Genomic DNA, 13701 nt, shown 5'->3' on the forward strand with positions numbered 1-13701 from the left:
TTAGACTTGCTGGTTCTCTCGTTCTTATCCTTAGGGAATTCAGATGGAGACTCTTTGGTTTTCTCCTCGTTATTAACCTCTCCCTGGTCAGGTGTAAGTCATGCTAAAGACACAAGCACAACATACATAGCTCCCAAAATAAACATGAAACATTGCCCTGGATTCAGACTTAGTTGCAGAGTAAAAGTGCAGCGTTTGGGGACCCAGTCACCCCACATGGTGTAAATAGATGTGAAGACTCAGGAGCGACCGACCTGCATCTCATCTGATGTCATTTCCTTTGTCCCTGCATCGCTGCCTCTGGGTCCTACTACCCCATATCCTTATGCGCAGAGCCAGGGGGCCCTGTCAACTGAACGGTGTCCAACATCTGAATGACTTATGTGATTTTGGAGCACCAGTATTCCTGCAGACTCTGCATATCTTTCTAAAGGCACAGTCATCTAACTGGCGCCCAGAAAAACCTCCTCCTCTGTAGTCTTTGTCTCCCGGGGGCACAAACATCTGTATGGTGCTCAATCTTAAAGGCCATGTAAAGCCTACATATTCCTACCATGTATATAAATTGGGCACATCTCCCCCACCCAACTGGCATTATCGGTACTGCATATACTCCCCCTCCATTCTCCAGCGTCATTACATTTCCGTAAAACCAATAGCAGCTTTCACCCAGGGACACATCATCAGTGCATTTATATCTGCAAACAGCATGTAGAAATGTAAAGTTCATGCAACTGTAGAATGCGCAGGCAGAATTTACTATGATGACAAGTCCGGATTGGATTCAGCACTGTAATGGTTACTCTAAACTCAGGAGAGAAGGTTAGAATAGGATCAGACAGCTAGAGCAGAGTTTCTATTGGAACCAGCAATGCCAGACCAGTTAGACTGGAGGGTGGGTTAATTAATCTGAATTGAGAAGAACTGAGCATGCTCACAAGCCACAACCAAAGGGAATTCCTGAGGGAGGGGGCTGAGTGGGTTAGAGGAGTAGAAGGAATTCTAAGTGATTAGGGGGATGCGGCAGCCTTACTAATAAGCTTTGAACAACCAGAGTGGCAGCTATTTAGGGATTTCAAAGAGGCTCCTCAGTGATTACATGTCCTTTAAACATTCCTTCTTTGTACTCAGACAGTGTATCTCTACCTGTAGAAAACAACACTGAAGGATATGTTGGTGGAAAGGCTGTTTAAAGGGGGAGAGGTTTTTAAATGACTGGGCGGTGTTTTCCGACCCCAAGGAGGAGCTTTTTCCCAATAGTAAGTGCTACCGAGGGACGTGAGGGAAATAGAGAAATATTTACGTCCGCGTCTCACCAGCATATCTGTATATTCCGACTCAGTCAGCAATAAAATACGTAATTTATGAAATCTCAATAAAAACCATAAGAGACCAGTTTCTTTCCTACATACTTGTATTGTAGATTTGCGTGCATTGAGGACAGACATGGGAACAGCGTGACAGATAGTGGTACTGGTCAGAGCAATGGTTAATACTGTACATTTACAGACAAGGAATTAACCCTTTAGTGCAGAACACACATCACACTGCACTATTAACCAATAAGCAGAAGGGAGGATCCCGCACCCAATCAAGGCAGATCATTTGAGCGTTTCTGTCCAATTGTCCAATGGCAGAGCCAGTCTGAGATTTTATTGAGCCCTTTGCCTAAACAGGAGCCGGCGCACTCTGGGCACATTCAATTGGACGAGAATTTCAATTCCAGACTTTTCCCTGGGCTTCCACTGACCATTAAAGGTTTCTCATCAAAATGAATGTGGCCAGTGTTACCCCCGACATGTCATGCGCCCCATTAGCCTGGCCTACATGTTATATCTGCACTAGCCCAATGTGTGTGTATGTAGTGAATGGAGTTAGTGAGAAGCACAATAGTCTTACAGACCCTCCTGCTGCTTCATGATGAACTGTAACTCACATGTCAGCTGACAATACAGTCGGGATGTTCCTCCAGTGGTTTGGCCCAAGCCATGCTGTGCAGCGTCATACCCCCTCCGTGCAGTAGGGTGGGAGAAGCCAGACAAATGCATTCACATTCTGGGATTCTTGTGTAAGTGTGTGTGTATGTGGGTGTGTGTATGAGAGTGTGTGTATGTGTGTGTGTGTGTATGAAAGTGTGTGTGTGTGTGTAATTATGTGGAAGTGACTGTGTGTATAAAGTGTCCTGTGTTTGGTTCTTCATTTGCCCGTAACATAAATAAATGTAACAACTACACAGATACAAACAGAAGAGAAAGCCTCAGGACCCCGTGTAGTTAGTGGGTCTGTCATACCCCTGCGGCAGAGCTGGGAAAGGGATGGAGCACAATTACTGAACCATCCAATCAGCCTGGAGCTAATGAACACGGTGGTTAAGAAAGGGGCGACTCGGAACAGAGAGAAGAGGGAATGGAGCCGACAGTGTCCCAATATCCAGGGGATTATTCCTTAGCCTTTCCAATAATGGCCAGGATGTAGAGGAAGATATTGATGATATCCGTGTAGAGATTGAGAGCCGCAAATACATATTCCTCGGGGCTCAGAGACAACTGCTTGTTCCCCAAAATCATCTGAGTGTCCACAGCCAGGAACTATGGGAGAAAGACACAATCAGAAGCATTTCTTACTGCACAATCCTGCCTCTTCTAACTGCCTCCTTACAGCAACTCCCAGCAACATATCCCCCGTTACAGCAACTCCCAGCAATGTACACCCTCCTTACAGAAACTCCCAGCAATGTACACCCTCCTTACAGCAACTCCCAGCAATGTACACCCTCCTTACAGAAACTCCCAGCAACATATCCCCCCCCCCCGTTACAGCAACTCCCAGTAACTTATTCCACCACCCATTACAGCTACTCCCTCCCTCCCCTAATTCAGCACAATAATAATGCCCCCCATACACAGCGCCAGGTCAGTACACAATGGGTTTGCTGAAACGGGAGGAACCCCCTGCACACAACCCTCAACTCCCAGCAACAAATGTTCCAAAGGGAGGGGCAACTTCATATTAACCCCTTTGGTTTGGGAATGAAAGTTGGACAAAATACAGAGCAGCTGGTCTGGCACTTTGGGTAAAGGATTTGTGTAGCCAGACCCAAAACAGACCTCGCTGGAAATGAAAAGCAAATTTTAAGGGCCCTCCTCCATTTTGACTGATTTTAAAGCAGGTCCCTTATCATTGCAGAGACCCCCTATTTATCTAACTGCAACACAACACCGAGTCCATTGCACGTGGGTCCCACACAGTTGTACGTCTTTCCTGTAGTGCAGCAAAGCAAGCAGCAGTCTGGGGCTCTACAGTTCCTTGGTGATTAGTGCAATCCTATAGGAACCCCTGGTTTTACATGTCTCTATTGCAGATCCCAGACTATAAAAGCCCTCCTGCTATTTCCTTCTTCACATACAGATATGGGATCCGTTACCCAGAAAGCTCAGGTTCACAGGAATCTCCCGGAGCATTGATTTTAAGCAAATAATTGATTTTCCTTTTCTCAAAAATAGTAAAACAGAACTTGAACTAGATCCCAACTGAGCTGCTTGGATCCCTATTAGTGGCAAAATAATATTATTAGGATTATTTAAATGATTAGCAGATTTGTTTATGGAGATGCAAATGAAGGAAAGATCCCTTATCTGGAAAAGGCCAGGTCTTAAGTATTCTGGATAATAGATCCTTTAGCTGTATTTACACTTTCTTATGTTTAGTCCCTGCAGCCTGTAGCACTGTAGCATGCCATATAACTACCCCCCCCCCCAGGGTATGAAGAAATCTCTCACCATTACTTGCTGCTTACTGGAACATTTTCTGCCACATTCTACTGACCCATATTAGACTCACACATAGTGTAGTTATTGGAGCAAGTTAGGGACTCACACATGTGAAGAGCAGGGCTCCCAGAGAGGCATAGACAATCTGCAGGATCTTGTTCCTGATGAAGATGCACAGAATGGAGAAGATGAGCAGCACAATGAGGCTCACCAGCAGGACCCCCATACATGACGTGAAGTCGTACTTTGTCTGCAAGGAACACAGGGCACAGTCAGACTGGAGAACATGAACAGGGACATATGTGGCTGAACTCAAGCTCTTCCTTGGGAAATACAGTCAGTACAGTGTAGAACTCTAGGAGGAAGGATGGGATGTAGGGAGAACAGAAGGGTTGGAGTAAGTCAGTAGAACTCTAGGAAGGAGGGAATGTAGGGAGAACAGAAGGGTTGGAGTAAGTCAATAAACTCTAGGAAGGATGGGATGTAGGGAGAACAGAAGGGTTGGAGTAAGTCAGTAGAACTGTAGGAAGGATGTGACGTAGGGAGAACAGAAGGGTTGGAGTAAGTCAGTAGAACTCTAGGAAGGATGGGATGTAGGGAGAACAGAAGGGTTGGAGTAAGTCAGTAGAACTCTAGGAAGGATGGGATGTAGGGAGAACAGAAGAGTTGGAGTAAATCAGTAGAACTCTAGGAAGGAGGGAATGTAGGGAGAACAGAAGGGTTGGAGTAAGTCAGTAGAACTCTAGGAATGATGGGATGTAAGGAGAACAGAAGGGATGGGGTAAGTCAGTAGAACTCTAGGAAGGATGGGATGTAGGGAGAACAGAAGGGTTGGAGTAAGTCAGTAGAACTCTAGGAAGGATGGGATGTAGGGAGAACAGAAGGGTTGGAGTAAGTCAGTAGAACTCTAGGAAGGATGGGATGTAGGGAGAACAGAAGAGTTGGAGTAAGTCAGTAGAACTCTAGGAGGAAGGATGGGATGTAGGGAGAACAGAAGGGTTGGAGTAAGTCAGTAGAACTCTAGGAAGGAGGGAATGTAGGGAGAACAGAAGGGTTGGAGTAAGTCAGTAGAACTGTAGGAAGGATGTGACGTAGGGAGAACAGAAGGGTTGGAGTAAGTCAGTAGAACTCTAGGAGGAAGGATGGGATGTAGGGAGAACAGAAGGGTTGGAGTAAGTCAATAAAACCCAGGAAGGATGGGATGTAGGGAGAACAGAAGGGTTGGAGTAAGTCAGTAGAACTCTAGGAAGGATGGGATGTAGGGAGAACAGAAGGGTTGGAGTAAGTCAGTAGAACTCTAGGAAGGATGGGATGTAGGGAGAACAGAAGAGTTGGAGTAAGTCAGTAGAACTCTAGGAGGAAGGATGGGATGTAGGGAGAACAGAAGGGTTGGAGTAAGTCAGTAGAACTCTAGGAAGGAGGGAATGTAGGGAGAACAGAAGGGTTGGAGTAAGTCAGTAGAACTCTAGGAAGGATGGGATGTAGGGAGAACAGAAGAGTTGGAGTAAGTCAGTAGAACTCTAGGAGGAAGGATGGGATGTAGGGAGAACAGAAGGGTTGGAGTAAGTCAGTAGAACTCTAGGAAGGAGGGAATGTAGGGAGAACAGAAGGGTTGGAGTAAGTCAGTAGAACTGTAGGAAGGATGTGACGTAGGGAGAACAGAAGGGTTGGAGTAAGTCAGTAGAACTCTAGGAGGAAGGATGGGATGTAGGGAGAACAGAAGGGTTGGAGTAAGTCAATAAAACCCAGGAAGGATGGGATGTAGGGAGAACAGAAGGGTTGGAGTAAGTCAGTAGAACTCTAGGAAGGATGGGATGTAGGGAGAACAGAAGGGTTGGAGTAAGTCAGTAGAACTCTAGGAAGGATGGGATGTAGGGAGAACAGAAGAGTTGGAGTAAGTCAGTAGAACTCTAGGAGGAAGGATGGGATGTAGGGAGAACAGAAGGGTTGGAGTAAGTCAGTAGAACTCTAGGAAGGAGGGAATGTAGGGAGAACAGAAGGGTTGGAGTAAGTCAGTAGAACTGTAGGAAGGATGTGACGTAGGGAGAACAGAAGGGTTGGAGTAAGTCAGTAGAACTGTAGGAAGGATGTGACGTAGGGAGAACAGAAGGGTTGGAGTAAGTCAGTAGAACTCTAGGAGGAAGGATGGGATGTAGGGAGAACAGAAGGGTTGGAGTAAGTCAATAAACTCTAGGAAGGATGGGATGTAGGGAGAACAGAAGAGTTGGAGTAAGTCAGTAGAACTCTAGGAGGAAGGATGGGATGTAGGGAGAACAGAAGGGTTGGAGTAAGTCAATAAACTCTAGGAAGGATGGGATGTAGGGAGAACAGAAGGGTTGGAGTAAGTCAGTAAAACTCTAGGAAGGATGGGATGTAAGGAGAACAGAAGGGTTGGAGTAAGTCAGTAGAACTCAAGGAAGGATGGGATGTAGGGAGAACGGAAAGGTTTGGGAGGGCGTGCCCCATGTTTGGGAGATGTTTTTATTTTAACACTTTTCTCATGGATCTCTGGTCACATCCCATAACGAGGCTGAGGGAAGAGGTTTAGACACAATAGGATGGGCTCTAAACTCAGCCGCTGTGCTGTCCAATCAGGTATAAAATCTGGGCTTGAAAAAAAAAAAAAAAAGAGATTTCTCTCTCACAGATCAACCAGCCAATGAACATGATCCTATACAAGTCTTTTATAATTCCACATCCACAAGCACCAAGTGCCACCAAATGTCTCATTTGCAGCACAGCAAGGACTTACCTGCATGGAGAACAGGATGACCGTGAAGCAGACAGTCGCCGTAATCCCAATGGCCATGATCACCGCATCCGTGTCGTAAAAACTGGCGATCATTCCCACCATGTACGACAGGCTGAGCGTCAGGATGGACTGAAAGGAAAGAGCGTCAGCATCAGGCATGGGCCATACCAAGACAGGAGGTGGGGACCATACAGAGAAGGGAATGAATGGCTGACTGCAAACAGCCACGTCCCCTACTATCCACGTGGCACCCATGCGAGTGAGTGTCACTTACTAACACATTTGCCTGGAGCAGTGAATATATTTACTCTCTGACCAGAACTAAATCAGACAATTTCTGAAACACATGCAAAGTATTCAAAGGATGTTTGTTATTGTGTAATTCCACCTGATGCTACTCGAACCCTACCAATGGGAAATTATAGCAGAGCAGACAGTAACCCTTCCAACACTTTCCTCTTGTCTCTATATATTAGGTACCTATCTAGTGCTACCAATCCCTATTTCTGTAGGGAAATGAGAGAGAGCAGACAGTAACCCTTCCAACACTTTCCTCTTGTCTCTATATATTAGGTACCTATCTAGTGCTACCAATCCCTATTTCTGTAGGGAAATGAGAGAGAGCAGACAGTAACCCTTCCAACACTTTCCTCTTGTCTCTATATATTAGGTACCTATCTAGTGCTACCAATCCCTATTTCTGTAGGGAAATGAGAGAGAGCAAGATAAGGAGCTAAAACTAAAAGGAGGCTCAGCAATGCGGCAGTAGTCGGGTCAGACAGTGCAGGAACATGATACTCACCAGGGCCACAAGATTCCAAGGATGGCGACGGTGGAAATTTCCGCAGCAACTGAGGGTGATGAGGGAGACGAAGAAGATTGCATACGAGAGATAATACGTCCACACGTTCCTTCTCACAAACAACTTTGCTTCATCCACAAATGTGAAAACAGCAACGAATGCAAAAGTGACCAAGAGCTGAGCCGTGAGCACCAGGAACACCTGCGGGTACAGACAGGTAAGTACAGTAAGTACAGTGTCAGCAGACAGTACACAGAAGAAGCACTAGAATGTGTTTGTCTGCTTATATAAATTAGCTGCTATTTGTACTGACCTACCTGCACCCCCCTCACTCGCTAAATATGTACTGTCCTACCTGCACCCCCACCCACTTGCTAAATATGTACTGTCCTACCTGTACCCCCTCACTTGCTGAAGATGTACTGTCCTACACCTACAATATATAGTCACAAATGAGTAGCAAGTATCTACCCCATATAGTAATGGGCCAATGAATAGCAGAGCCCATAATACACCCCATGAAAGGCGCCATTTTTACTCACCTTCCGAATAAATGCGCGGCGGATATTTTTATCATCCCAGTGGCTGGTGGGAAAATCCTGGTTGTCGCAGTAGGAGGGGGGACCTTCTTCATGATACGAGGTGCTGTGCATCGGTGAGTCAAAATCTGACCAATAGAAAAGGAATCACTGAACAGAAAGGAACCATCATAGGGAGAGAAGGGGTGGGATTAAATCCTAACGAGGAATATTACATTGCGACAGTTCCTTCCTTTTGTTTTGGACCAGATTCTAAAAGGGAACTTTAATAGTGACCAATAAAGAAAGATCTATGAATTGAAATGTATGGAGTGATTTAACCCAATAAGACAGGGCCTTCATTTAGGGTCAGGTTTCATGTGACACTGTGTGAGCCAACTGAATCCAGACTCCTAATTCATTTTATTATCTGTACAAGTTATCTCCATCTGTAACTGCCTCATATATTGCCCATGAATCCCTTTCGTTTGGATTTTGCCTAATGAAGGTGCCTTGGTGCTCCCACAGCTTGCAATCTATGTTTATTGTTAGCCAATATAGGTATCACTTGCACATTACTTTTTGTGTTTGTTTTTTGTTAGTTTTGCCCCTGGGTCACACAGTAGCACAGGCTTTGTGCTTACAGATCATCTAGACATCAGTACAGACAAAGGGTAAAGCTGAAAGGCAGAATGCAGCAGTGCCATCAAGTGAGGAGCACTAAAATAAAATGGAATGTGCCCGTGTGGCATGGGAGAAAAGAGTAGGGTGGCACTTGTGAGACTGAATGGCCATTAGAAACAGAACCTCCAGGTCACTAATAAACAATGGACCAATGACAGAGCCCTGGGGGTACCCCACTAACGACACTGCTCCAATTAGGGTGATATAACTATTTCTTACTCTGGAGGGAAGAATCTGTAATATTGTGCCAATGCTTATCTGTATTCCATCAGCAGCTCCCGCACTTGCCCCAAGTGCCATATAACTGATATAACCTTTGCTCTATGGCTTCAATGTTGTGTAGTTGGATTCCTGTTATCCCCTGGGAGTTGATCCCCAACTGTGAAGCAAACAAACCAGAACCCTCTGTAACTCAATACACATAATTGGCCCAGCGTCCTGTCTGGATCCGACATTCAGACTAAACTGGGCATGCTCATCATGTGACACCCCATTGGCCCAGCAGTATTAGCTGTGATTGGCACCATTACAACTCAGGGTCAGATTGGTCCCTATAGTAGCCCACCTGGCCGATCAAGTGATTGGACCTTCTGAAAGCCACCTTTGAAATCGCCAAAGAATCAAACCTTTTCTGCATTGACGACCGGGGCTGTTGTTTCTGGCTTATACAGGTGACGGTTAAGAATTCCAAACTGTTAATTAAGATCCCAGAGACTGCCTGGCTGTAGCCATCACATGTGTACCCACAATGCCCAGCAGTAGCAGGGCCTAACCCGGGCATCATTTGCACACAGAATTACTAAATGCCACTCTGGGAAACTTGCAACAATGGATCTACAATAAAAAGCCTCATTCCCTGAAGTAGTTGTGTTTGAGAGCCCCACCCTATGCCCACGTCACAATTACACACACACCCACAGAGTGTAATCTATCCTTCAGCCACTTCTTTATCCAAGTACAAATACAGGTATGGGATCTGTTATCTGGAAAGCTGTGTTCCAGAAAGATCCGAAATATGGAAAAGCGGATCCGAAATATGGAAAAGTGGTCTACCATAGACTCCATTTTATCCACATAACATTTAAAAAAAGTATTTCCTTTTTCTGTGTAATAATAAAACAGTAACTTGTACTTGATCCCAACTAAGATATAATTAATCCTTATTGGAAGCAAAACCAGCCTATTGGCTTTATTTCATGTTTAAATGGTTTTCTAGTAGACATAAGGAATGAAGATCCAAAAAAAAAGGAAAGATCTGTTATCCGGAAAACCCCAGGTACCAAGCATTCTGGATAAACAGTCCTATACCCGTACTATGTTCAAGGCTAATATTCCTAAATTTAATCAGTAACATTCTGTGTGACACTGTATCAAATGATTTAGCAAAATCTAAGTAGATCACATCCACTGCCATCCCAGAGTCAAGGTTCCTGCTTACCTCCTCATAGAAGGGCGATATCAGTATTCCCATTGACATTGAAGTGACCGATATCGGGCTGATCCGATTGTGGGCCCTAGGGCCCAAGAATCGGATCATAATGATGGATAAATAGGCAGTTGGATCGCAGGACCGTATCAATGAACAGATCCGGTCCAAAGGGATTATTAGACTTTGTGGCCGTGTTCAGGTGTAGTTTGCACACTTTTAGCACTGTATTCGCATCACACTGCACTGCACTCTCTTAACTCTCTCTGCTCAGAGATTTACTGGCTGCTTTGGGATCATACAGTATTACCTGGGAGTCATCTGCCTTTCACTGGGTGCAAGCCCCTCCCCCACATTTCTCTATTAGCAGCCCAAGTACCTCCCCCATATGTCCCCATGGCCAGTTCTCATTTGTGGTTGGACAGTGAGGGGAGAGGATCTCTTTGTACCTCTGATACATTTACATAAACATGATTTAGGGAATAATCACATTTAGAGGAAGGGGGGGGTCTTCTTTTAAACTCACCGCTGGATTGGGAGGAGTAGCCCATGTGTCCATAGGGGGGCTGCTGGTAGGGCCCGCTGGGATAAGCTCCCTGGTTGTAAGGAGGGTAAGGTGGCTGCCCCATTGGGACATTTTGTGGGTAAGGGACTGCATTGGGGTAGGGAACCTCACTGGGGTAGGGAGCAGTATTGGGGTAGGGCCCAGGTGTATATGTGGGGGGAGGGGCGGGACCTTGTCCTACAGGGTATGGGGCACTGGAGTAGGGATCCCCAGTAACCAGGAAGCTCTTTTCATTTGACATCCTCTGCAGATGGTAGTCACCGGCCCAATGACAGAACTATGGGCCCAGGAACAGTCAGAACTGGTGTCCAACAGGGAAGGTTCCAAGTCTCTGGGAGAAAAAAAAGCAAAACAAGATTTTTCATTTGATTCCAGGTGTGTGTGAACTACAAGTCTCATTCTATTCAATCCTATAGCAATGGCCCCTGTACGAGTGTCACTCACTGCCCCTCCGGCTGAACCAGTCCCACCTGTAGTTCTGCTTATTGAGCCCACTCAGAGTGTCAGCTCAATGGGGAGAGACGCACAAAGTCACACAGTTTTGTCACATCCCAACACCAATGAATGGTTCCACCAACTACATTGTGACATCACTAATCCAAGCGCAATGACAAGCCAGTGATGTCACTGAGCCAATAAGAACGTTGCAGGAGGAGGGGTGCTGGGTGCCCTAAGAGTGAGTTTATAGTCATCTCATCCATATACGTTTGTACAATACACAGTGAAAGGAAACACCGTTCCTCTAGGACCCTGGGGCTACACACAACATACATGTACCAGACAACAGACAGAAATAAGTTGCAGGTAAAACTTAGTCCCTGTGTAAAATGTATAATGAAGCAATAGAATTCTTAATGAATCAGATAAAATTGAGTGTAGGACTGGCCAGATATGGGATGACTTTATTATTAAATATATTGCAATATATGGACAAACAATCCCTGTGTTGTTTAAAGGGTAAGTCATATTCAGTAGCAGTAGCACAAAATGTCGCTGTCTTATATATATTGATAATGGGTTGAGTGCAGAGGACTCTTGTATTGTCTGTATGTATATATATATATATATTATACACACACCTTATATCTTATACAGTGTATCTATAGATCTTATATCTTGTGGGTCCCTGACCCCACACACTGACTTTACTCTCCTGGACCCCCACACCCCAAAGACTCCCCACTGCCCAAAATCTGCCCCACGTCATTACACAGCGGGACGTGTTCTGGGGCCACTTGTCCATAATCCTCAGTCACGGGGCCCCACTCCTGCACTGACACTGAGTGGGACTCATTGAGTGAGTGGGAGTCATTGAGTGAGTGGGAGTCAGTGATGAGTGAGTCATTGAGTGAGTGGGAGTCAGTGATGAGTGAGTCATTGAGTGAGTCAGTGAGTGAGTCATTGAGTGAGTGTGAGTCAGTCAGTGAGTTAGTCAGTGAGTGTGAGTCAGTGAGAGTGAGTGTCAGTGAGAGTGAGTGTCAGTGAGAGTGAGTGACTGAGTCAGTCAGTCAGTGTGAGTTAGTGAGTGAGTCAGTGAGTGTGAGTTAGTGTGAGAGTCAGTGAGAGTGAGTATCAGTGAGTGAGCCAGTGGGTGTGAGTCAGTGAGTGAGTCAGTGAGTGTGAGTGAGTCAGTCAGTGAGTGTGAGTCAGTGAGTCAATGAGAGTGAGTGTCAGTGCGTGAGTCAGTGAGTGTGTGTTAGTGTGAGTCAGTGAGAGTGAGTCAGTCAGTGAGAGTGAGTGTCAGTGAGAGTGAGTGTCAGTGAGAGTGAGTGACTGAGTCAGTCAGTCAGTGTGAGTTAGTGAGTGAGTCAGTGAGTGTGAGTTAGTGTGAGAGTCAGTGAGAGTGAGTATCAGTGAGTGAGCCAGTGGGTGTGAGTCAGTGAGTGAGTCAGTGAGTGTGAGTGAGTCAGTCAGTGAGTGTGAGTCAGTGAGTCAATGAGAGTGAGTGTCAGTGCGTGAGTCAGTGAGTGTGTGTTAGTGTGAGTCAGTGAGAGTGAGTCAGTCAGTGAGAGTGAGTGTCAGTGCGTGAGTCAGTGAGTGTGTGTTAGTGTGAGTCAGTGAGAGTGAGTGTCAGTGAGAGTGAGTGTCAGTGAGAGTGAGTGACTGAGTCAGTCAGTCAGTGTGAGTTAGTGAGTGAGTCAGTGAGTGAGTCAGTGAGTGTGAGTTAGTGTGAGAGTCAGTGAGAGTGAGTATCAGTGAGTGAGCCAGTGGGTGTGAGTCAGTGAGTGAGTCAGTGAGTGTGAGTGAGTCAGTCAGTGAGTGTGAGTCAGTGAGTCAATGAGAGTGAGTGTCAGTGCGTGAGTCAGTGAGTGTGTGTTAGTGTGAGTCAGTGAGAGTGAGTCAGTCAGTGAGAGTGAGTGTCAGTGAGTGAGTCAGTGAGTGTGAGTGAGTGTGAGTGAGTCAGTGAGTGTGAGTGAGTCAGTGTGAGAGTCAGTGAGTGTGAGTGATAATCAGAGAAGGATGAGGGAACAAAATGAAACACGAGTAAACCTGCTGTTTAAACCCACACCAGCCGTCATGTGATTAAGTATTTGATTTCTAGAGATAAGAAAGAGACCAGGGACAGGCAGTGTATTGTCATCAATGTACTGACCGATGTACTGACTGTTACTGTCTCTTTCTTATCTCTAGAAATCCAGTCAGTCAGTCAGTGTGAGTGTGAGTCAGTCAGTGAGTGTGAGTCAGTCAGTGAGTGTGAGTGAGTCAGTCAGTGTGAGTGTGAGTGTGAGTGAGGAGCAGATCTGCACAGAGAGTGACACAGGCCCATCATTCCCACCCCCCTGTCTCATTCACTGTCTGTGTCTGTCACTGAGTGTGAGTTAGTCAGTGAGTGTGAGTGAGGGCGCAGGTGAGGGGAAGGCGCAGGTGCCGGGGTTGCAGACAATTCCCTTGGCCCAGGAGCTGACAGTCCATCCCCAGTTCTCACCTCAGTCCCGGGAGAAGCCGCAGACACTGCAGTTGATCCTCTCGTCTCTGTTATACAACCAGGCCCCGCCCCCCGCTCTCAGTCTACGTCACGCGCTGCAGCCGCCGAGTCACGAGCACGTGATTAAAGGGAAAGTGTCAGTAATGGAGGCGTGTGACGCGCACGTAATTCCCCGCATATTCCCCGCCGCTGCGTTTATCTCTTTGTCTTTGTCCATGAGCTGCACCGACTCAATAACCGCTTGTCAATAGGGAGCGA

The 13701-nt window shown here is 46.1% G+C and overlaps 1 protein-coding gene across 1 annotated transcript; it reads right to left on the reverse strand.

Moving 5' to 3' along the window:
• Positions 1-1396: 1396 nt before the first annotated feature.
• LOC495017 (uncharacterized) lies at positions 1397-13454 on the reverse strand. The gene is given in 7 exon segments (NM_001094723.1): positions 1397-2588; positions 3877-4020; positions 6523-6651; positions 7325-7525; positions 7867-7991; positions 10479-10848; positions 13444-13454. Coding segments are annotated over 6 exon segments (1029 nt in total). The 5' UTR covers positions 10759-10848; positions 13444-13454; the 3' UTR covers positions 1397-2438.
• Positions 13455-13701: the final 247 nt, after the last annotated feature.

Source organism: Xenopus laevis, chromosome 6S (genome assembly GCF_017654675.1).
Source record: "Xenopus laevis strain J_2021 chromosome 6S, Xenopus_laevis_v10.1, whole genome shotgun sequence".
Lineage (NCBI taxonomy): Eukaryota > Metazoa > Chordata > Amphibia > Anura > Pipidae > Xenopus > Xenopus laevis.